Source organism: Passer montanus, unplaced genomic scaffold (assembly GCF_014805655.1).
Source record: "Passer montanus isolate IOZ18808 unplaced genomic scaffold, ASM1480565v1 scaffold85, whole genome shotgun sequence".
Taxonomy (NCBI): Eukaryota; Metazoa; Chordata; class Aves; order Passeriformes; family Passeridae; genus Passer; species Passer montanus.
Window position 1 is genome coordinate 653,961 of NW_024373812.1, and position 23,306 is coordinate 677,266.

The window sequence follows — 23,306 nt, forward strand, 5'->3', positions numbered from 1 at the left end:
CTGGTTTCTCTGGAAAATAGTCATGCTTTACTTATCCTGTTTGTTCATTCAAAAAGAAATAATAGCCTACCTCTCTTTCTCAGAAGAGAAGGAAATTTAAAACTTTTAAGAAATTTTATTCTCTGCTACTCATATTCAATGAAGTTGAAGGAGGTAGAGTTTTTAAAGTAAGTTGATCTCTTTTTTAATTGTCTCTACAGTAAAGGAAGCTTTCAATAATGTATTAGTTTTTAATGATACCTGCTTGAAATGGAGGAGAAATGTCAGGGGAACTGATGTGGAAGACAAATACTCAGTAAGTATTTTGACTCTAAAAAGCAATTTTTATCAATCAAAAACCTAATTTTTCAAACACTCACTCTTCACAGTGTTCCTTCTTATAATAATGTCTCATAAAACCCCAAAGAATAATCTTGCACAGCAGCCAAAGAAAGACCATGCTCTCTTGTAGTCCCCTGCTTATTGCTTATTTTCCCCATATTAATCTTAATTTGCTCTTCTTATCTGTACTTTCAAATTTGCCATGTTCAGGCAAACAATTCACACAGCTTTATTCCAGTTCCACTGAGTCAGTTTTCTTTGCCTTGTGGTACACCTTAAGTCTGTCCTTATCCCAGTGGAGAATTCCTACATGAGCTACTTCTGCCAGGACGCTTGACCACCTGCTGTTGTCTCAAGTTTCTCTGTGCCAGGACACAGTAAGAGATTATCTGAAGGCATAGGATATATTTAAAGTAAACTTAATGCACAATTCATATCCAGCAGGCATTTTTGTTTTTATTAACAGAGAAATCATCTGATCAGTAGAGACCTTAAGTTACTGACTTCATGATCATTCCAGTCTTCAACGATAAAACAGGGAATCCTACTGAAACAGAAAAAAAAGAACCCATGAGCCTGTAAATTTCCCTGGAGATATAGGTGTCTGTAGACATCCCAGAGTGTAGCTGGCATTTTGTTGTGGGTCAAAATAACTTGATTTTGTCTTGATCCTCAGGGTGAAACTGGAAAGGTGTTCACATGAACTTACTTTTATAATTCACCCGGAGGGTATACTTCAATAAAAGTGAGCTGTTACTGGAAGCCTATATGTTAGCAAGAAATATGGTCTAGGGGAAATTAATAAAAAAGAGGATAGACTAGGAAGAGAACTGAAAGAACCAGGAACATATAAGATCTGATCAAGATTTTTAGAAGGATTGGAATTTGAGTAACTGTCAATGCTACAATTTTGACACATCATGAGCAGTGCTCTCTTCTGCTGTTTCTTCTAATTAAGAGCATGAGATGGCTGAATGCAAGTATTGTATTATAACATTTCAGTTTTCATGCTGTGATTGTTTGGTTACAGTTTCACGTGCAAGGCCAGCGTTGGTATCAGAAGAACTTCCTTCATGAAATGACCTTCGAACTTTCCACACACAAACAAGCTCCTGAAGTTTGTTTAGATTTGCAACCAGGCACTAATTACTCTATTACTATTTCCATGGTAGCTTTGAATTTTTCACTGGTTGTTTCTATGACAACACAAATTACAGGTAGGTCTTGCCATTTATTTTTTGTATTTACAAAAGCACCTAGTGGGTGTAAGAGACTCAAGTGAATCTGCATTGATGATTTCAGTGTTGTGTGGTGGGTGGCCAAAGTATTCTTTCCATGCTCAAAACTGTCCATTGTTTGTTTTCAGGGTTTTGTAGAGCTCAGAGCCAGAAGGAGGAGAAAAATTGAGGTGCAGAGGGTAAATGTGTAATTTTGGGACATCAGGGAAAAGACAGTTTGGTGGTTTGGACACAAGAAAAGTATCCAGGACAGCTGGGTTAAATTCCCCACCCTGTTAGAGGCTGAGGCTTTTTCTTAGGAAAAACTTCTCCCCACAGTGGAGTTAATAGCTCAACTGCACTTTGTATGGGTATTTATGACAACAGAAACATATACCACTAAAGTCTGCAAGAATCCAAAGTAGAGTACAGGAATCTGCAAGTATCTCATACAGATACTTTTGACTCTAATTGGCAGAATACAAAACATAAAAGACATTTGAGCAAATAAGCTTCTGAAGGAAGATCCTTGGGGTTCACAAGTTAGCAAGATGTATGTCACTAGAATGCCGTGATGAGAAGCATCTTATGGGTCTTGATTTGTATAGAACAGTTTTCACCATCTCTGTACTGTCAGAATCTCTGTATAAGGTGAAGTGCAGTGCAGTGTTTGATGACGGTACCTCTCGTCCTGTCAGGGACACAAATTATAATAGGCAAGGAACATGAAAGCTCTCTGAGCGTCTGTAACTCTGTTCGGCCACTAGATGGAATCAATTCTCTTCTGACTATTCAGGAAGAGCTGGAAATTTGCGTTTTGAAATTGATAACTTTGCTGTATTTTCAATAGTAAATCTGATGGTTTTAAGCTTCATGAAAGGTAAAACATTTCTTGTTTCTTAAAACTGCTGTTTAAGATATACAATTACCTGTTTGTTTCTTTTTTTTTTAAATGAAATTACAGTAATGATTTGGCAATTCCTTTTCACTAGTTTCTTAACTGTCACTCAAAAGTAGTGCCCTTGTGTTCATGAGTACATGTGTCTTTGTTTGAAAAGCTAGTAAGATATCTCAGAATTTTGTTGATAGTGGTAATTTTTGAATACATACTCAGAGAAAAGGAAAAACTTTTTACTCTGTCATCCTGTGGTATTTCCTCAGTTCTTCAGGATTGCATCAGGTCACTTACTCAGCAGAGCTCTAGAGAACACTTTGCAGCAGGTGCTGTGTGAAATGGTGTTGGTGTCTTGGCAACTGGCTTATTTTCCTCTCTGCTGAGTTAGTGCAAAAGCATCTGCATAGACGCAGGAAAGGTCTTTGCATAAAAGTTAGGTTATTTCCATTTTGAAAGGAGATTTTACTACACAAGCCTGTTTATACCTGGTAGTTATCTTACTCAATAAGCAATAAAAGACAGGTGTTGTTCTGTCATATTAGGAGTCTTTATCAAAAACTTGGTGTGAAAACATTTCTTATTTTCTGACTTCCACTGAAAAAAACCATAAAAGTATGTGCTTTTGAAGTTTTTGCAGAAATTGCAGAAAACTAAAAAGCCAATAATGATCTTGTGGCAAAGCCTGCCCAATAATGGAATTTAAATAAGATTAGTTGTGTTGTTATCTCATCTAAGATTAAAAGAATCCAGCTGAAATAAGTCTTCTGGCCATGCTGCTTTGACTTCTGTGTCTTATGTATTGGATTGTGTTACCTACGCAAGAAGCTTAATTTATATAAAAACTATAATTTAAACTATTATTTAAACTATTTCAACTATTATTTTTATCTTATTTTGTTCCGTTATTTTGTAATCATATATGCATTTTCCATGGTGGGTGGAATGATCTCAACTTATCTGCCAATTTAATTCTGAAAAGTGGCTTTATTAGCTCTCTTGCTTTTCTGGCTAAATGGTATTGTAAAAATGCAAGACATGCCTTAAGCACAGAAGCTCTAGGGAAACTGAGACTTAGAAAAGTCTTTTACTGATTATGTTCTCATGGGTTGTTTGAGGTTTCATATGCCATCCTTGAAGAGGTACATGATCACTTGGTTGGTAGCCACAGCTGGGAGCAAATCCAGATGTTGTGTCTCCTTGACTTTTACAAACCTTCTACATTTTGAGAGTTTGGAAAATCTTAACTGTGAAGTTTTGAAGAGACATGTGAAGAGACATGTCCCAGACAATTGAATGATTACTGCCTTACAGACCTAATTTCCTGACAAGGATAGCGATTGTGTAAATTTTTAGACTGTTGCAGAATACAATAAGTATATAAATGCTAATAATAAGTTTGGGTATTTTTTTTAAAAAAAACAAGATTTGTGAATGTCTGTAATGGAAGTTATTTCTATATCCTGAATATCTATATCTATGCCCATATTCATCCTGAGTGAGAATACTTTATGTCAATATTTCTAAAGGAAATGCAATTTCTAAAGGAAAAAAAGCCAAGAACTTAGACCTAAAAACCTGTTTTTGTCCCTGACAAGTAGCATCCTCTAAAAAAATAATTCAGTGCTGACACAAAGTTGGTTTTGCCTGTCAGCTTGTGGATGGTAAATGCAGCCTAGCAAATGCTTCATGGATCATTGTAACAGGCATCTTGCACAGTCTTTTATGTTGTCTTCTTTTAAAGAAACTCTCACAGCTTGTCTACTGGAATTAGGATATTGAGTCAATTATCAAAAATTATTAGGCAGTGATTATATTGTAGCTGTAAAAGGATGGTAGCAAGATTGTCTTTTAAGCAAGGAATCTCATGTCCCTTTCCAGAGAAGAAGTGTCTTGTGGGCATACTTGTGATTATACTACTTACATATGGCTCTGTTCATTTTCCTTTTGGAATATCCTTTATTAAAGTATGCTCTGGGGAGGCATTGTTCTTAATTTCACTACCTGTTTTTACATATGAAATGAAGATGAATGAACCATTTCTTCAAGTGTTTGAAAAACAGAGTAATAAATAAGGAGCTAGGTCTATTTTACTTTCATTGCTAGTGTTCTGAAGAAGAGTAATTTTTTTCAGTTCAGCAACATTAAAATTCAATTGATATTTGAATCTGTATTTGGGATTTGCTTTCGGTAGATTCTTTATGAAAACTCTGGTGTTTTGGGGGCTCATGAATGCCTATGTGTTTACAGAGTCTGGTTAGCTTTTTTTTGGTTTAGAGCAGACCACTATGACTTAAGACACAGTATGACCAAAAGTGTTTCTGGACACTAGAAATAGATCTTTTGAGCCTGAGTTACTGAATATATTTCTTTCTTGTAAAATAATTAATATTAGGTTAAATTAGGATTTTTCATTACTTTTCCTGGTCTTGACTTTCTGCTTAGAATCGAGCTGTATTTTGAGTTTGCTTTAAGGCACGCTATTCACACATGCTGCAATTCCTTACATATTTGTACATGTTCTTTCAAGGGGCTTTGACTGGGTTTGACCTTGAGTCTGTGTACCTCAGATAATTGTAGTACTTCCTGTGTTTCTCAGCTACAATTCTTTTTGGTTTAGCCCAAGATTAACCTGCAGGCCACATACCTGGGGTGTGTCTCATCTCTGTCTTCATATGAACATGTGAGTGAGAAAGTACACTCACAAGCAGAGAGTCTAGAAAGTTACTTGAATTAGGAGAATGTATTCCATCATATATTAAGAATAATCTTCTAGAGCCCTTTGTCTTGGCATGTAGAAAATGTACTACATTACAGATTAGATTGTGATGTCTAATTTGTTCATCTGCCTATGGATGTACACATGCACATAAAAGCTAGACTATTGTTCTGATCTGATGTAGGATGGAAAACATTTATACTCATTCTTTCATAAAGGGAGTTCTTCAAGGTCCGGAAAAGGAGGGAAAACCTAAAATCTACTTTCTGGTGAGGAAGTGAAAGACTTTTGGAGGTATGGTGATCTCAAAGCTCTTATTCTGAGAGCACCAGGGTACCAGCATCATGTACCTCCAGAGAAACTACCTAGTAAAGTGTGCAGCATCAGAGCACGAGAATTGCCAAGAAGGGAGTTTCTGATTTATGTAACATTTACATGTAGGGGGAAATCAGCTGCCAGACATGTAAATTATTTCATACATATACATAAACTTCATATTTTTGTGCAGAGGTTTTTTAAATGCATGATAATTAAGTTCATATGAACAGCACTTTGCTATAATTTTTCTGAACTCCTCCATAGTAAGAATTTTTCATGAGTCTCTGTGAACTCATGAACATTCAGATAATTTCTCTTATTCTGTTTAGAAAGCAATTGATATCGGTGATACAGTCTGTGCTTTACTGCCAGTGCTTTGCAAGAGGTATAGAACTCTGATTTCCATACTGTTTGCTTTGGGTGGGTTGCTCACAGAAGAGAAACAATGAAAAGTAAATATTTGTCTTCGGTCAGGCTTTCTAGTTGAAAGCACCAAAAGCACCTTGCTGAGTTTTCCCTGACCAAATTTTCCTCCTCTCCCATGGCCAGGTAGTGTGAGGTGCCTTCATCTTGGTGCATATGAATATATGCATGTGTGGCCAGTCTCCTGTGCCACACATCCATTAAAGCGGTTCCAAGTTGTGCAAAGAACATTCGGCCAAAGTCCAGGAAGAAGGGAGAGCTGCAGAGTGCTGAGTTAAGGCAGGGGATGTAGGAAATGGCTGGCACTGTAAGCCTGGGTGCTCACCCTGAGAGTCCAGGACAATGCTGCACCCCTCTGCTTACCCAGGCAAGGTCCTGTCATCAGCTTAGCAAATGGGATGAGAGCAGTGTCCCAGTCCAGGCCTCTTTGAGGGGTTAGGAGGCTGTCATACCAGGTTCCCTTTTGTGGAAGGACCACGCAGGCCCCTAACCCAAGCACCTGAGCCAACAGCACCGAGCTCCCATTCTGCTGCCAGACCCTGAGCACCTCCCCTTGGGTCTGCAGAGCAGCAGACATCAGCACTCAGCACACCTCAGCTTGTTTCTGGAGATCACAAGGGAAAGGTGCTGCAGGAAGAACTGGAGCAGGAGACATAGAAATGGCTCCCCATCTCCTGGCTCATACAGAAATGAACACAGAAATGGCCAGGCAGGGACGAGCCAGGAGATGGGGATCATGGCAGCATCACATGGCAGCAGTCAGGCGACCGAAAGGCACCCTGGAGACGATCCGTACAAGAAGCAGCAAGATGCGGGTGAATGTAGTTTTACAGGTGGAGCTGCTGGCCCAGAGGTCTCCACAGCTGGAATGGAGGCCCCTTCAGGCCCTGCTCCACACGGAGCACACCGACGGGCGCCAGCCGGCTCCCTGAGGGCCGTGTGCCTGCGAGCTCCCGCCCGCAGCTGAGGGCAGGGTGGCGGTCCCTTGCTGGCAGGGGCCAGCCAAGGTCCCCTGGAGCACGCCTTGCCACTTCCAGCCTTCTTTCCTTGCCCAGGGCCGCGTACCTGGCCTGCTGGGCGCCGGGAGAAAGAAAGGCCCTTTGTGCAGGGAAGCTCGGGCCCTTTGTGCAGCCGAGCTCGGGCTCCGCCGGAGCCGGCCCGCGGCCCACGGCTGCAGCGGGGCTGGGCCCGGCCCTGGCAGCGCCCTGGCTGCGGCTGCACGGCTGCTGCCCGCTGCATGCACACCTTCCTCACCATCCACAGCCTGCCGTGACACTGCCATACAGCAGGAGAACAAGGACACAGCCAGCAAAGGGAATCACATGAGTGGGATTTCCAGAAGTGACCAGTCTTTAAAGCACATCTAAATTATTTTTTCTGTACATGTGGTATTGATTTATTTATTCTCCCTCCTTCCTTCTTTTTACATAATGTTCCTCTATATTTGAAAAATCTCTTCTCACTCTGTACTAGAACAATTCTATTTAAATATGTAAAGTTAGTTACTCTTTGAACAGTAATACAAACAGTAAACAATGTTTTCTATTGTATTAATATCTCTGCCTTACTTTAGTTTCACTTTTATAGCAGTATTTTTTACTTGTTTTAAAATTCAGCAAAAACCTTTTGGACATAAAGCCCTCAAAGGACCATGTGATGCCCAAAAAAGGCTAGAAATCAATCCCCACAGACTGGTGTCCATAGAGTAGGTATTTGTTATTGCAGCACTGGTGGTGAGGAGAGATCTCTACCTAACTCACCTTGTCAATTGCTCTGGTGTATTCATACATAATTATTGCTTTGTGTCACTATGTCACTACAACATCATCACATATGTGCCAGAACTAATGTGCATTGTATGATCTCATGGTTATAAAAAGCTCTTCTGCCCTGCCCCTGTGCCTCTCCAGTGTGGGGGTCAGCAGGAGTCTTTGATGAAGGCTTCCAAAGTTTTCTTCTCATCTGAACTTTCCAGCTTTGTCTTCGGACATGCACAGTTATGGTGTTCTTTGGTCTGTCTGGTCCTACCCGGTCTAAATTCTTTGTTTTGTGGCTAATTGGCTTTACATTTGCCAATTTCTCATTAGTACTATACTTATCTATCTCTGAAGCTATCTACTTGCTGTGTTTTTACGTCTTTTTTTGTCTATTCAGAATTTAGCAGCTAGTTAACAATGTACTAGACATTACGTTGTATAGAAAGTTATTTTTTAACAGGTTATATAGGATAAAAAGTTAGAATTCAGGTTATAGAGACATAAAAGGCTATGTTTCAGGTTACTTACATATAGAAAGTTATGATTCAGGTTATAGATATATATATATATGTATATATATCTCAGGTTATATTGATATCTTATAACTCAAGCAATATAAGCACCTTGCAACCTTGCAACTTTGGCCTAAATTATATAGGCATCACATGAAAGAAATCCGTTGTGTGCAGGGAATAAAGATCATTGGTCTTGTTTCACTAACGGGTTGTTTTATTTAAAACCCGGCCTTAAGAAGAGTCTTTGATTTGGATTCTTTCAAATGTCAAGTTTGGTGAAGAGTTGCCATGTGATTTTGAACTTTGTTGTTCAATTCCGTTATTGCTTTTAAAGCTTTGTTGTTGCCCTTGCAGTGTAACACCAAGCGGGCTTTGGCTCCAGCATTGAGGCGTGGGACGATTCTCAGTGTTGCTGCAGCAGGAAGCACTTCCTGGCATGTACTTTCTTCCCTGTAGCTTGCCTTCAGGCTCAGAGAGAAAATCAGTAGATGGATTCTTATTGTAGAAAATTAGCCTTTATATTAAATGTTCAAGTGTTACTATCCATAAGACTGCTATGACAAGGATGTGCTTAGAATGGGACAACCTAGGCATATACTTTGATTTCTTGCTATGCTTTTCTCTGTTTTCCTGGTGTTGCTACAGATATGTTAGTCTGTTCTGCTTGTGAAGACATAGAAAAATTAATTCTTTAAGAAAGGCAGGGTTACTTGCCTTGATTTCTTCACCTAGTGCAAGTCCTTACTTCTCTGTAGTATTCCGCTTTTCCCTCCAACTGTTCTCTGTGGTGTTAAGTCAGTGTTTTTAAAATGTAAATTTTTAAATCTGGTAATAATGTTGACCTCTCAGCAGACTACTTTTTTTAAAAATTATATTTTTAGGTGTTTAATTTCTGGCAAAGTTCTTATTTTATTAAAAAAGCTGGAGTGGGCAAGTACTGCATATGGAATAACTCCTTCGAAGTTTATTTTCTGATCACCAAAGCAAAAATTAAATTATTATAGACTATTATAAGCTATTATATTATTAGTAGTATTATTATTACTCCTTCACTTTGCTGCAAACTGTTCACTCTTTTTATTAAAACAGGTAGATTGTCTACTGTGCGCTTGCTGGTTTTAATAACTAGTATTTTTACCAGAAACTAAACATAGCAAAAGACTCCATCTTTTAACAGCACTATGTGTTTCTTCAGATTCTTCTCTCTTTTGCTCACTTACTAGGGCTGTCAGTTCTGGATGGCTACCTATTTTCATTATTTGTATTTCCCTGTCAGATTATAGGAAATAGAAAAATCAATTGTTATGATCTTAGCCAGCCTCTTCTTGTCATCTGAGTCCACATCTGTTTCCTCTTGTGCTGTTTATCTGTAAAAACAATGCAAGACCATTGCATGTAATGCACATTTTAGCTGGCATTAGGGAAGAAATTACCAAGTTTTTCTGGGAAATTGAAAAATTCTTTAGAGAAATTAAAAATAGTGTCTTGTGGTGATACTAAATGTCAAAGGAAAGGAAGATAGAAGGAGTATACCAGATAAAAGCACCCTAAGAGATATATTTTCCTGTCACTTTCTCTGTTGACAGTGTCTGTGCTAAGGAACCACTGAAATTAAGAGATAATTTCTGTCTCTTAATTAATGTTTGCTTAAGTTTGCAAAGTGCAAAGGGCCTAAAGATTGGCTGTCAAATATTAGTTGTTAATTTATTTTATTCAGATAGAAATTCTGTCTGTACCTTTTATAGTATCTGCGGCTGCAGATGTATTGAAAAGAACAGGAGCAAAGACTGTTCTTGCAGGCAGCCATGCAGTACATTTCATCAACTCGGAAAACTCTCAGAAAGGTTCTTCTGCCCTGACTTCTAGAGGGAAGCAAGTCCTTGTAAAGCAACTGCTTTCAGAGTATCATAGAATATACTGAGAAGAGACCCACGCGGATCCTGAAGTCCAACTCCTGGCCCTGCACAGGGCATCCCAAGAGTCACACCATGTGCCGGAGAGTATTGTCCAGATCCTTCTGAGAGTATTGTCCAAATCCTTCTTGATCTCTGTCAGGCTGGTGCTGTGACCACTGCCCTGGGAAACCTGTTCCAGTGCCCAGCCACCATCTGGGAAAAGAACCTTTTCCTGATAGCCAACCTAAACCTTCCCTGACACAAATCCAGACCATCTCCACAGTTCCTGTCATTGGTCATCAGAGAGTGCCTGCCCCTCTGCTTTCCCTGGGGAGGAAGCTGTTGACCACTATATAAATCTTACTCTGATTTAAATCCTAAACATTCATAGCTGGTTTCTTTACTGGTAGTTCGCCCATAGCCATTTTGAAGATAACCTGGTAAAGGGAAAGCTACCAAAGCAATTTATTTGGGTAGGTAAGCTTTTACGAGGTTCTCCTGAGGATGATTTTTGTCAAGGGGTAGAGGTTTTTCTTGCTAGGGATGCTTGTATGGCCTGTTAGCTTTATTTTGGGCACACCATGCTAAAACTGTATCCCCACGTAAGTTTCATATGTGTTTAAAGCAGAGGTCATACAAGCTTTCAGATTTTCTCTTCATATGTTACAAACTCAAAATTTTGAATCCTCATGTTAGAGATTTCCTTATCCATCTCTTCCTTGTATTCTTTAAGCTGGTTTCACACAGCTCTGTCACACTGATGATTGGGAGTTCAGGCACCATGAAATGGTCACACATGGGCCCTGTGTATCTCAGGTGCTACTATTCTAGTGTCATGTAAGCCTGATTCTTATGCCTTTTAGAGCAGCCTTCCAGATTTTCTCTTTTTGTTGTCACTTTGGTGCCTAACACTCTTTCTGAGATATAGTAATATGCCATTCCTACTACTCAAAGGCAATTAGAATATTTTGCATAAATTCATGTTAGAAGCCCAGGTGTATCACCTTGTATTTTGTACTGGTGAATTTAATCCCAGTTTTGAACAACAGCAGCTGTTAGGGTGGTTCAGTTCTCCTTTTGGAAAATCTCTATGTTTCTAACATTGAGCAGCAAAATTCATCTGTACATATTGGGATTTTGCACCATGATTGTTAACAAATGCTAGTAGTACTAACCTCTAATAACCTTCCTGCACTCCAGTACTTCTGCTTTCAACATGATTTTCTAGCTCCCTTTTTAGCAGTTACTTACCCTCTTGACAGTTTTTCTAACAAGCCTCATTTTCTCCTGCAAAACTAATGATTTTCTATATTTCAAAAGATATGTGCAGCTATTTGTGTTCCAGCTCTTTGAAAAATCCATACATCTCAGCAATATTTTGCCTGATGTCACTTTGGAAAATCTGCATTGATTTTCTCTTGTTTCTCTTCATTATACTGATGATTCTTTCTAGCTCTGAAGCCTTGATGTTCCGTACATAAGCACTGCATTTGTTGCTCTTCAGTCAGATATCACATCAGCAGTCTGATACACTGGTGTTCAAAAAGCCTAGCTGTACCTGTATTTACCTGTGGAAGTTCTTTCAGACTTCTGGGCTAGATGATGTCTGTGCTTCACACCCTTGGTTGTACACACTGAATCTATTTTTCTTTTTGCTTCCAGTCTGCTAGTGGTAATTTCCTTACCAGTGTGCAGCTGTCATCGTTACCATTGAAATTAGAGGAAGAACTATTTGTTCAGCGTTGGCCTTGATGCAAATTCCCACTAAACCAGATTAGAGTTCTATATCCATATTGAAATCCAATTTAAGGGCTTGGAGATTTCTACCTGACTATGAACAGTATCTATGGAAGTTGCCTTAGTCTTACTTTTGGCACTACTAAATTCTCCTTTATTCATACCGTTGTATTTCTTGCAATGGGCTCTATGCACAGTTTCATAGTTTTCTTCTCCCTGACCATTTCAATTAGTCTAGTAAATAATACTGCTTCCTCCAACAATGTTTTCATGGCTCATTTATCTGTAGTCAACCAACATTTTTGGGCATCTCTCTTTTTCCCAGCTAGCAGAAGTACAGGGGCTGCCAGACCATCATGATCATATTTGCTCTTTGTTTTTCTTGGCCAGTTTATGTTGCCTGCAGACTTTAGCTGTTTGGGGTTCAAGGCTCAACTGAGGATGTTTTCGCAAAAAAACTAGCTAGCAATTGAAAAAGGAACTGAAAAGTTACTAGGAACTGATACCTGAAATATTTCTGAAACCTTTCTGAACCACAGTGTTTGTTCACTTTTCAGATCCCCCTTTTCCAGAAGTAGAATTTGTTGCAGTTAAAGATTCTGCACCTTTGCTCAGACTCCGGAAAGCAGAAGATCAAAATGGACCAATCAGGTTTGTCTTTGTGCTATTCACTCTTCCAAAGAACATTCTGCAGATTCATGTTACATACAGATTAGAACTGTTTTGGGTAGCAAGCGTATATTTTTAGCAGTGAGAAAAAACTTGAACTGTACCTCCCAGTTTCTCTCCCCTCAGCAGAGTAATCATTAGCTTCAAGCTTTTTTGCTGTTTTCTGGCACAAAATCCTAGTTTGGATAATTGTGAGTTTTCACCACTGGCTTTGTGGTTTGATTTTGTTTGTCTTTTCCCTTTATCCACAGTGAGTTTACAGAAGATCTTTATTGATGGATACAAACACACCTCTACTGAGGTGATTTTTCTTTTCCAATTAACTCATGCAGACATCACATCTTTCCCCCCAGAACCAGAGGAAATAGTGAAAAATGTCCTCATTTTTTCAAATTCTGAAGTACTGTTTTCATAGTAGTTTATTACTATCAAAATGCATTTCTAGAGTAAAAGGATTTACCCCTTACTGAGTGTTGTTGGTGACAGAAGGAAAAGGTAACTCAATATTACACTGAAGCAGAAAATACTTGAAAGCTAGTGTTCTCATGGAATGACTGGTGTAACAACCTTAATGAACAGTCTTCCTATGATTGAATATGATAGACTAAACATTGTTTTGAGAGGTATGAGGACAGATTTGATTAGGTTTTTGTTTTTTTTAATGGTACCTGTCCTCTCCTCTTTTCAATAGGAAAAGTCTTGTTTCTTTGAACTTACAAATAATTTTTGGAGAAAATGGTATATTATTTCACAGGTGAACTTCAGTGTGAGGAGGAGATAGTCTGAAGTATGTCAGTTTTATGTTCTTCTGAACATCAGTAAGCATGTAGCAATAACATGAATGTGATGAGAAGACCCAGGCTAAGCAGTGCCTGCAGGGCATTTGGTTAAAGTTCAAGTAGAACACACAAGAGAAATATTTTAGTGTAAGAAGTGTTTGTACTGGTCAGTGTTAATAAAAACAGTTAAGAGGCTACAAATAGAATAAAAAACAGTATGGATTAATGAATATCTGATGCTTATTTAATTGAAATGAGGGCTAATATTTACTTTTCTTTTTTTGTTTTACTCTAGTCTTTATCAAGTGATTGTGCTTCCTCTGGATTTGCAAAGCACTTTTATTTGTGACTCCTTTGCTGCTACAACTTTCTTTAGTAACACCACTGACATTAAAGGATATGTAGCAGCTGAATTTCGGGCAAAGGATGTTGCTGATAATATGTCAATTGTTCTTGGAGACAGACATTATTATGGGAAGTTTTATAATGCTCCTTTAAAGCTGGGAGAAGAGTATTGTGTTTTTTTGAAAATAATAAGTGAGTGGAATAAGGTAATGGATGTTTTAATACCTCTTCTTTACACCTCTTGAATGAAATGTTGCTGGGGGAAAAGATGAAAATGTTAGCTGGGTATTAAATTTTTTATGACACTTCAAGAATCTCCTAATTGACAGAATTAGATTAAATGTGAAGCTCTTTAAATACCTCTTAAAATTCCTTAATGGTACTTATGTCATTGTGATGTTGAAGCAACTCTGAATGCCAAAAGTCAAACAATGGAAAATAATTAAAAATGAATGGCCATCTCTGCCCTCAGTAATTGAAGATGTCTGTATTGGACCAGAATTTACTGAAAGAGAGCAGTGTGAGAATTTGAAAATCACTCCTTAGCAATGATGAATTCACCCATTTTAATTTTTAATTAATTATTTTATAATAAAATATACCAATTCTCCAAATGACATGGAAAAATATATTTTATTATGTATTGTTCCCTTCCAAAAGGCAGTGAATGTCAGCTCCAGATCCATTGAGAAAGGCCTTTAAAAAAAGTATATTTTTATAATAATTTTTTATAATTTCAAAGTAAATTCTCTACAATTTTTTATAATTTCAAAGCAAATATGTATTTTTAAATAGAAACAAAAAGTTTCTAAAATCTACGTATTGTCTAATTTTCCAGTTGTATCTATCTCAGGAGTCAACAGTTTTAAATTTTTTTATAACATAGGTCTCAGCAGTAGAAAATTTTTCTTGTATGGGACAGGGGATAACTCCTTGCATGCAATACAGTTCCTGAATGTCAAATACAAAAACTGAACTAAGGAACCTCTAATAAAGAACAAAACACCTAAAGAGTGCCTCACCTTGCCATCAAAATAGAAGTTTTTTTGACTTAGTGTATACAGCACAAAGCAAGGAGGCATGCAAAAACTGATCCATGAGTCACTTATAAATAATTCTCTACAATTTTGGAAGACTACACACAAATCTCAGTAAGTTAAAACAGCTTCTGTTAAGAAATAGTGAATAACATCCTCATTTATGCATATTAAAAAGTACTGTTTTCATAGTAGTGTATTACTATCAAAATGTATTTCTAGAGTAAAAGGATTTACCTTTTACCTGTAACTGCCTCAGCTCAAAGTCAGTGAAATAAAACAAGGGCAGGAATTAAGATGGTTTTGGTACCTACTAATCTGTGCAGTACTATTTAACAATAGTCTGAGAAATTTTTATAGCTGAGATGAAGTGATTTACGATTCTGATACTAGTCTGTTGTTTGTCATAATTTTTTAATTAATTGCATGAGGGGAAAAGTAGGAAAATGGTAATAGAAGGCATTTCATTTCATAAATAATATTAAATTGACAACCAAAATATCTTGGAATTTGGACAATGAACTGTATTTCATAGAAAAATGTGCTCTGTAGAGGATTGTTAATCAATCAAAAGTATACAAGTTTGGCCTCTTCAAGCACTACTAAATACATCTAAATGCATTAGTTTAGTTATCCTGGGGCTTTATGCATAGGCTTCCCTAGCTCTTTACCCTCAGTGTTTTCTAATACTGGAGTATTTTAACTTCTTTTACTTTTGTGGAGGATTTTGCTGCATAAAACAAAGTAGATTCTTATACATCTTTACCAGCTGTTTATGAAGCTGCGTCTAACTTACATTACTCTTTCTCTTTCTTATGGATTATTTACTGATCTTTCACTGCTGACATTTGCAGATGTATTTTCTAGGCCACTGATTGGACAGATTAATATTACAGTTATTTGTAGAGGTCACTCTTGCTTCTTATCATTAAAAATGCATCAGCTCCCTCATGTACACTTTCATGTATGGCTTTTTTTGGTTGATGAAATACACAATTTACGTGCAACAGTTATGAATCATTACTGGGATTGCAAATGCCAAACTGCTTTGGTTTGCAGCTCTGCTTCTTTAAAATGGAACTTGGACTGCTGGTTGAAAAGTATTGGTTTATCTTCAAGTGTCACGCCCTTTTATTTTTGTGCAATTGCTGGTATGATAAAGCTGAAAAAAATTGGAATTATGTTATGTAGGTTGTTGGGTTTTGAGACTTTCTAAAAATGTGATTACTTGAGTAACTGCATTTGGATTCAAGAGCTCAGTCTTCTTTGCAAAAAAATTGCTTGGCTCTCAATTCTTAATACCTGTGAAATCAGCATTTCTGAAGTGTCTTTTACTTGTTAGCACATTTCCATTTGAATACAGAAAAATTAGAAACAGATGTAATAGGCTCCTAACGTTCTCATTATTCTCTTTCATATTCTGGCATCCTTAAGGGTCCCTTCTGTTTCCTTTCGTACTAAAAATGGTACAATTTGTATCATCATGCTGTAAAATAATTGCTTGATTTTGATTTTTATTAACATTATTTCTGGATATCCCTAATATATTATCGTGTTCATTTTTCCATTGTTCAGATTTGGAGGTCTTGAAAAAGGTGTCTGCTGTGAGGTTTTTACTTTCCATTTATTTTTTGTTTCTCTGAGATTCATGAGACCTCTGTAACTTCCCTGATAGGCAGGAGATGTCTGATGTTCTGCACACTAGAGTGTGTCGTAAAGGTAGCTATTTCAAAATACTGGCACTCACACCAATGCCCCAGAATGTGGCATTTAATTGGGTTTCTAAACCCACCCCTTTATCTTCCCACTTCTGAGAAGATTTTTCTTGTTACTCTTTTGTCTTTTTAATTAACCAGAAAATTCCTGATAAATAATGGGTTTAAGAATCATTGAGATTCCACAATTCAGCACGCAGATACACAGAAGTGAGATTAATCACAAAAATGTGCCTTCATCCTTTTATCCAAATGCTTCAAACCGTAACCTTCTTTCTCAAATGTACTGTTATTCAGAACAACATAATACACACTTTGCTACAACATGAAAAATGCCTATATTGTGTATGTATTATGTGAAAGTCTGTGAAAGTTATTTAGCAGGAAGCACTACAAAAATACACTTCACAGTAATTACACAATATATAATAGAACTTTGTGTATTTGTGACTATGAAGAGCTGGGGGAAAATGCTCTACAGAGACCAAAGCTTACTTTAAAAAAGCATCAAACTTGATTAACAAGTCTGCAAAAGCAGACCCATGATAAAAATTTATATAATTGTAAGTATTCTCTACAGTTATTAAAAATTACCAAGCATGTTATCGTAACTGAAGAAAATGCTACATCTAGTATTTGTAAGACATGCTATCAGATACGTGATTTTAACATACGTGTTCTGCATGGAGAGAGTTAACATAGCATATTCAGTCTTAGCTTCACATTTCATAAATTCTGAACCCTTATCAAAACAATGTCAAAGATCCTTCCATGGATGGAAGATTGTAAAAATAAAGGAAGAATAATTTGCTAAAAGCTAGAGCCGGCCTTTCATCAAAGTCCTATGTCTAATCTATTTTTATAATTTATAATCTTTTAAGACAATATAGAGGCTAGTACCAAGCAAATAACAAACTCCTTTCCAAATAATTTGTTTTCGATGGCTGATCATTCAGAGGGTTTTATTAACAATAAATTTTTCTCATGGAAAACAGTGGTTTTTATGTAGGTTTTTTGTTGTTGGTTGTTTGTTTTTTTTTTAGGTAAGAAGACAGTCCTGTGCTGTTTGGGCACAAATTAAAAGTAAGTCAATTTTTCCTTCAATAAAAAAGTTGAAGTTGTCATGGCTTTGCTTGGCAGCATAAGCTAATAATTGCTGTGGCTGTTTCTTCTTTTGCCATTCATTATCTGTTGACTTCAAGGATTGAAAAGATTAGAGACAGAAAATTTTCCTTGATCTTTACTATTCTGTTCCAGTGGATTCAGCAATCCATTCTAAAATGTACTCTCCCATTTTTTCCTGATTTTCACTGTTGCTATTTCTTTGCATCACATCCAAATCTTTACAGCAATTTTTATGCACAAAGGATCTGAAACACAGGAAATGTGAAATTTTGGGAGCCTATTTTAAGAAAGTTTTATATTGGCTTAAAGATTTAAAAAATCAGTCAAAGAACAACAACAATAACTGAAAATAACACTAATATTAAAAGCACATTTTCTTCTGCCACAAAAAAGTTCAAATTAAGTTTATGGGTTTTTCATGATATGCGGTCTACAATATGCAGGGAAGACAATTCTGTAACTTTTATGGAGGGTTGGCGTCTTCTGTAGAGTTGTGTAATTTGCTGATGGAAGCTGGTGTTATAGTACTACAATGGCAGATACATATTTTTACCAAAAATTATCACAATAAATATTTTTTTAATACTCTAATTAATCTTTATTCCTCAGCTGGATGGTAGCTCCTAGGTAATCAGCTCCATTACTCTCATTAACTGAGCCGTACGTCCAGCATCTGGGTTGTGTTGCGATACTTCAGCAATGAGCAGGCTGCAATCAAACTGTTTCACTGTTTGATTGGTTTGTTTGAATTGTTTGATACTTTCTTTCAGATGTATCACCCACTCTGCAATACATGACTGCTGTTGGATTAGGGTCAATGGCTGCTGTCTGCCTTATATTGTTTCTGTCATTCTCCATGGCACGGTATGTGATGTTGCTGCCTGAAGTTTTGCAGTCCTCCTTCATGTATTTTTTCTTTTCAGATAGATTTTCTTGACAACATTCTTGGTTTAGGCATCATGGGTGGTTAGAAACTGTAATTAAGGGTGCTTTCAGTGGCCACTAATGCTGTCCATTGCTTCAGCTGATGTCCTCTGTATCTTTGCCATTACTGGCAAAGCATGTGAAATGTGTAGGGCTTATCTTAATAAAGGAAGGATTTAAGACAGTGAATAGAACCAGAACTTTAGTACAGAAGTGTTCTGATTTAATGGGAATTTTATATGCTGTCAAAATGTTGATGCACTTTGCTTATGTACAGAGCTAATTTTTTGTCTTCCCAAATTTATTCAAAAGGCCTGAAAAAATTGTTTTATCTAAAGGCCATGATAAAAACATGTTTAAAAACTTTAGGAGATTTATTAATTTATGTTTCATGATCCTTCAAGCAGTGTCAGTAACTTCATAACTGTCTTACTTTCTAAGTTAAAACAAATATGCAAATTATATAATTGTAAATGCCTACATACATGTAAAACCTCTTCACTAAACTCTATGTCTTTGCTGTTGTTTCAGTATGCATATTTACAAGAATAGTCTTCTGATATATTTCCCTTGAAAGGTCAGGAGCCTCCAGCTTGAGGATTATGAAATATAGCCTTGATTGGTTAAGCTGCTTGTTTGGTGCTCTGAAACCAAATTAGGAATTAGGAACCAAATTAGGAATTAATGTTATATAGGGCTGAAGAAAGTAGGTTTGTTTTGATTGTTTGTGGTTATCTAAATTTCAAATCAGTCCTTGCAATCAAAATTCTGAATTAAAGGTTCCATGGTCCCTTTTTTTTCCTTAAGTAACTAAATGAACAGATTTCAGGCTTCCCTTAGCAGTAAGTAGAGTGGTAAAGTTGAGCTTTAAGTCTTGGTTGTTTTGGGGGATTTTGAAAACATTTTCAGAGTCAGCTTTGATATTTGATGAAGAAGGGGCTCTTACTGTCTTGATTTCTTAAGTAGCTGACTCCTGACAGAGGACTTATTACAGGAGGAAGGGGTTCCCTGGGCTGTCACGGTGAGAAAGGCTTTTCAATTATTTCAGTTTCTCTGGCAAAAATGTGGCAGATGGATATTAGTACTGTTCAAAACGATGTCAAACCAATTAGGTTCATAGTGATAGGATAGTGATTTGAGATATGAGACAGTACTGGAGAATCATGTATAAGTATGAGCCACTTGTGAGAGAGTGCAGAGAAGATAGACCCTGAGCTTCCACTTCAGACTTCTTTCAAAAGGAGAGAGAGAAAATTAAATCATTAAGGATCTCATTACATTGTGTAAATTTGATAGTGGTGTGTTGTAAGGGACAAGGACTTAATAAATCAGCAAGTATCTTTTAGGCCCTTAATCCCATGTATAGAGAAATTTTTGAATCCATTCTCCTGTTCCAAGGAATATCAGACAGAATCATTAACAGAAATTAAAACTCCCCATCCCAGCAGTAGGCAGAGAAGGGAATCCCCAGATATCAGTTGTGATAAGACCCTTCACAATGCTCACAAACAAGTATCTGTAATATTTGAAATAAACAATGTGCTTTTAGTTATAATTTACCATCAGTTTAAAGCATTTCTGAGTAAGAATGTAATTTGAAAAAAACCTGTGTGAAGTCAGCCTTCTGCCCTACCTAGTTGTAAAACCATGGTCCTGTTTTAGACACTATACTCCATGATAGATGTGGCCTAGCAGGAGAAAAAGAGAGTGGAATTTGACAAGAAAAACCTGGGATCTATTTAATCTAACTGCAAAAAGGGCATTCTAGTGGTGGGTTGCTTAGCCTGACAGAGAAGATTCTGCCAAGAAGCATAATATGCAAATATACAAAATGCCACTATGTAAAGATCAACTTTCTCCTGTTGGTAGTGCCAATGGTACATGTACAACATGGCCATGTGCTTCTGAACTGTAGGAGAGGGAGGCATGGGAACAAATTGCTGTGAATGCAGCTTTCTGGGTGGTCTGCAAGAGGAGGTTAAACAAACTTGTCAGTAATGACATAGCTATGGCTGATCTTGCCATGGTGTCAGGTGAATGGTCTTGGATTATTTCTTGGGGTCCCTGTAAGCTTCTGTCACAGAGTGCCACTGTATTTAAGTGCTCACCAGCTTGCCACGTTTGCTGTCTCAGGAATTATGTTTCCACCATGGATGGAATTCAGGGTGTGAATTCCTGCTAGTGTGGTTGCTGACAGCAGTTCCAACTGTTCCTCAATAAGTAAAAGTCTGGAACTGGATTTACAAAGTGAAGTCTGACTCCTGATGTCCCTAGATATTACGCTTTTCATTTTGAAAAATGCATTAGCCCATAGTTGTTATTAAAGTGGTCTGTCATTTATACACCTTGCTCCATTCCTCTTAGTTCTTTGCTTTCTTTTGTATGTGATGCCCATTCATATGCATAAGGACAGTGCCAGAACTCCAGATTTCTGAGGATCTGCACTGGGCATCAGTGTTGTTGGTGCCAAGGTTAACACTGGTCAGGTAATCCTGTGGTAACATATGGGAATGCTTCCTACCCATCTCACACAGGCTGTAGTGATCAGGATTTGTTAGCAGCACCATGGATCTTCAAAAAACTTCAGAAGCATTGTCATGTATCTAATCAATATGAATGATACAAATTCCCTGTCAGGTCTATGCTTGAGTCTTGAATAATCTGTAGGATTTTTTTTCTTTAACGGGAATTTTTTCTTTCTCCAGGTCTTGTCTTCACAGCTCAGTGCATCCCCCACCTGCTGCTGTAGCCTGTGAGGCTGTACATTTATCTTCTACAGTAGACATGACACAAACAGGAATTGCATCATCATTCCTAGAGACTGAAAATGTCTCTCTTCTCTGATTCTGTATTCCCTGAAGTCAACATAGAAAAAAGTGTGCTCTTCTTTCAAAGCCAGCATGTGTCTGGTATCTGCACGTCACATATGTACTACAGCATGGACAGTTCAAATGTGTTTGTCACTGGAGTGAAATGTTTATTGTCTTGCCTAATTCCAGATGGTGTGGTGTATAAAGGAGACCCTTCCCTCACAAGCAGGTTATCATGCATCCCATGTGTTGGTCACAGTCTTTCAGCTCTTCCAGCTGCATGAGTGCCTGATAATGAGTGCTTGTATTGTGCTTGATTACATGAATAATCCCCTGATCCAGCGGAGACTGTTTGAGGATTAACTGCTACTTTAGATACCTTTGCACACATAAACTGGCCCATTATGAACAAAAGTACAGACCTACCCTTATGCGAGATAAAGTGCCTATTGTACTTCCAGTTATAAAGGTAGAACACTTCTGTCAGTCACTTACAAGTAATGATACATCAGTAGCATGTACACTTGTTAGGCATGAAGTTGCCACATTCAATCAGTGTCAGCAAGTGATGTGTTCCAGAGATATTGCAACCATTGCTCATAGCAATTAGCAGTAATTGCAAATAATATACCAACTGCAGTTTGCTCAAAAGCTGCTTGCTTTAATGGCATGTGAAACTAATTTAAGGAAGGACCTTCCTGTGTTAAGTGCAGTTTTGTTAATCTCTATTCTATAATTACAGCTGAGTAAAGCCATTAAATCATTGTCTAGTTAATTGGCTGGTGTGTAACATCTGGTTAGAGTCACTTAATAAAGTACAATTAACCAGTTTCTTATGACATACTCCCAGTTAATACATTTTTTTTCTTCTGTATGAAAGAATCAAGTGGCTTTGATTATTACCGCTCCTCTTCAGAAGTTGCTTTGTTATATGTTAGCAATAAAAATGTTAACTGGTGAAATAAAAAAAAAAAAACCCAGGAATTTTGGTTTTGTGATTTTTTTTTCCTAAGTTATGTTTTGTGTTTTACCACTTTAAATATATGCTGCACATTTTTGGAATTGTTAATTTCTGAATTGCTAAGATTCTGATGCCTAGTGGTCTTACAATTTTAGATGTTCTGTCTCTGTATAGCATGTAATTGGGGTCTTTTTGGATTTAAAGTACAACAGCATATTTCATAGTTAGAAGCAAAGAGGAGTTACAGACAAAAAGAGTTTTCAATTGCTGCATCCAGTAGAAAGTACTTTTTCCAGGTCTGGGCATACACCATTTCTGTTATCTGGCATTTCCAGAGCTGTCCTTCAAGTTAATAGTTAATAGCTAAGTAACGCCTTTGTCTACACTAGGGATTAAAAGTCGATAGCATTGTCTGTTGCTAATTGAGAAAGAATAACTAAACTGTTCATACTGGGAAACCATGCCTTAATTTTTCGGTTTCTTGTGTGGAATTTATTCTCAGACATTCCATGCCTAATTCCCTTTCTCAGTGGAATAGATTGCAGGGTTTGGTATAGAGTATGAACTGCACCACTTTATTCTGATTCAGTCTCCTGCTGCTCTGGTCCTTAGAGAGAGTTCATGAGCAGCTGTTCCTGTGTAAGGGAGAGCTGGAGAGGCTGGAAATTATTTAGAGACAGATGTGCCATTCTCTGTTAAAAAGCTGAACTTCTTTTTACGCTTTACTGAGACTACCAGTGTTCCAGTGTGCTACACTTGATCAGGACTATAAAGTCCATCTTGTCAGTGGGTATAACTGGAAAACTGGACATCTTTGTGTGATCTTCAGCAGATTATTTCTTTTCTGTGTGCCTCTTATTTGCCCAAGTTGCTTTTTCATAAAGTTTTCAGAGCAAGGGTTTTTTCTTACAAAACATCCATACTTCTGCAGGTAGCTGGATAACATACTTAATGACTGATTTGGACATCTCCACACAGTGTAGCTTCTTGATACCCAGGAATGGACTGATAAGGGAGAAAAGATGAGACAAGACTTTCTGTCATCTTCAATTTTCCACAACAGCTACAGTTCTGCAAGTTTCCCTCATTCCTTCTGCCTCCCTTGTCACTTTTAGCAGACATACCTCTGGCTGTGAGCATATCTTCT

The 23,306-nt window shown here is 37.4% G+C and overlaps 1 protein-coding gene across 1 annotated transcript in view; it reads left to right on the forward strand.

The window, feature by feature from the left end:
• SUSD1 (sushi domain containing 1) overlaps positions 1-22,174 on the forward strand; it is a 41,440-nt gene extending 19,266 nt beyond the window's left edge. The window contains exons 12-18 of the mRNA XM_039733265.1: positions 201-295; positions 1,352-1,538; positions 12,352-12,445; positions 13,538-13,793; positions 17,383-17,422; positions 18,235-18,328; positions 21,094-22,174. Of these exons, the coding sequence (XP_039589199.1) occupies positions 201-295; positions 1,352-1,538; positions 12,352-12,445; positions 13,538-13,793; positions 17,383-17,422; positions 18,235-18,328; positions 21,094-21,232 (905 nt within the window). The 3' untranslated portion in view covers positions 21,233-22,174. The remainder of the gene's footprint in view (positions 1-200; positions 296-1,351; positions 1,539-12,351; positions 12,446-13,537; positions 13,794-17,382; positions 17,423-18,234; positions 18,329-21,093) is intronic.
• Positions 22,175-23,306: the final 1,132 nt, after the last annotated feature.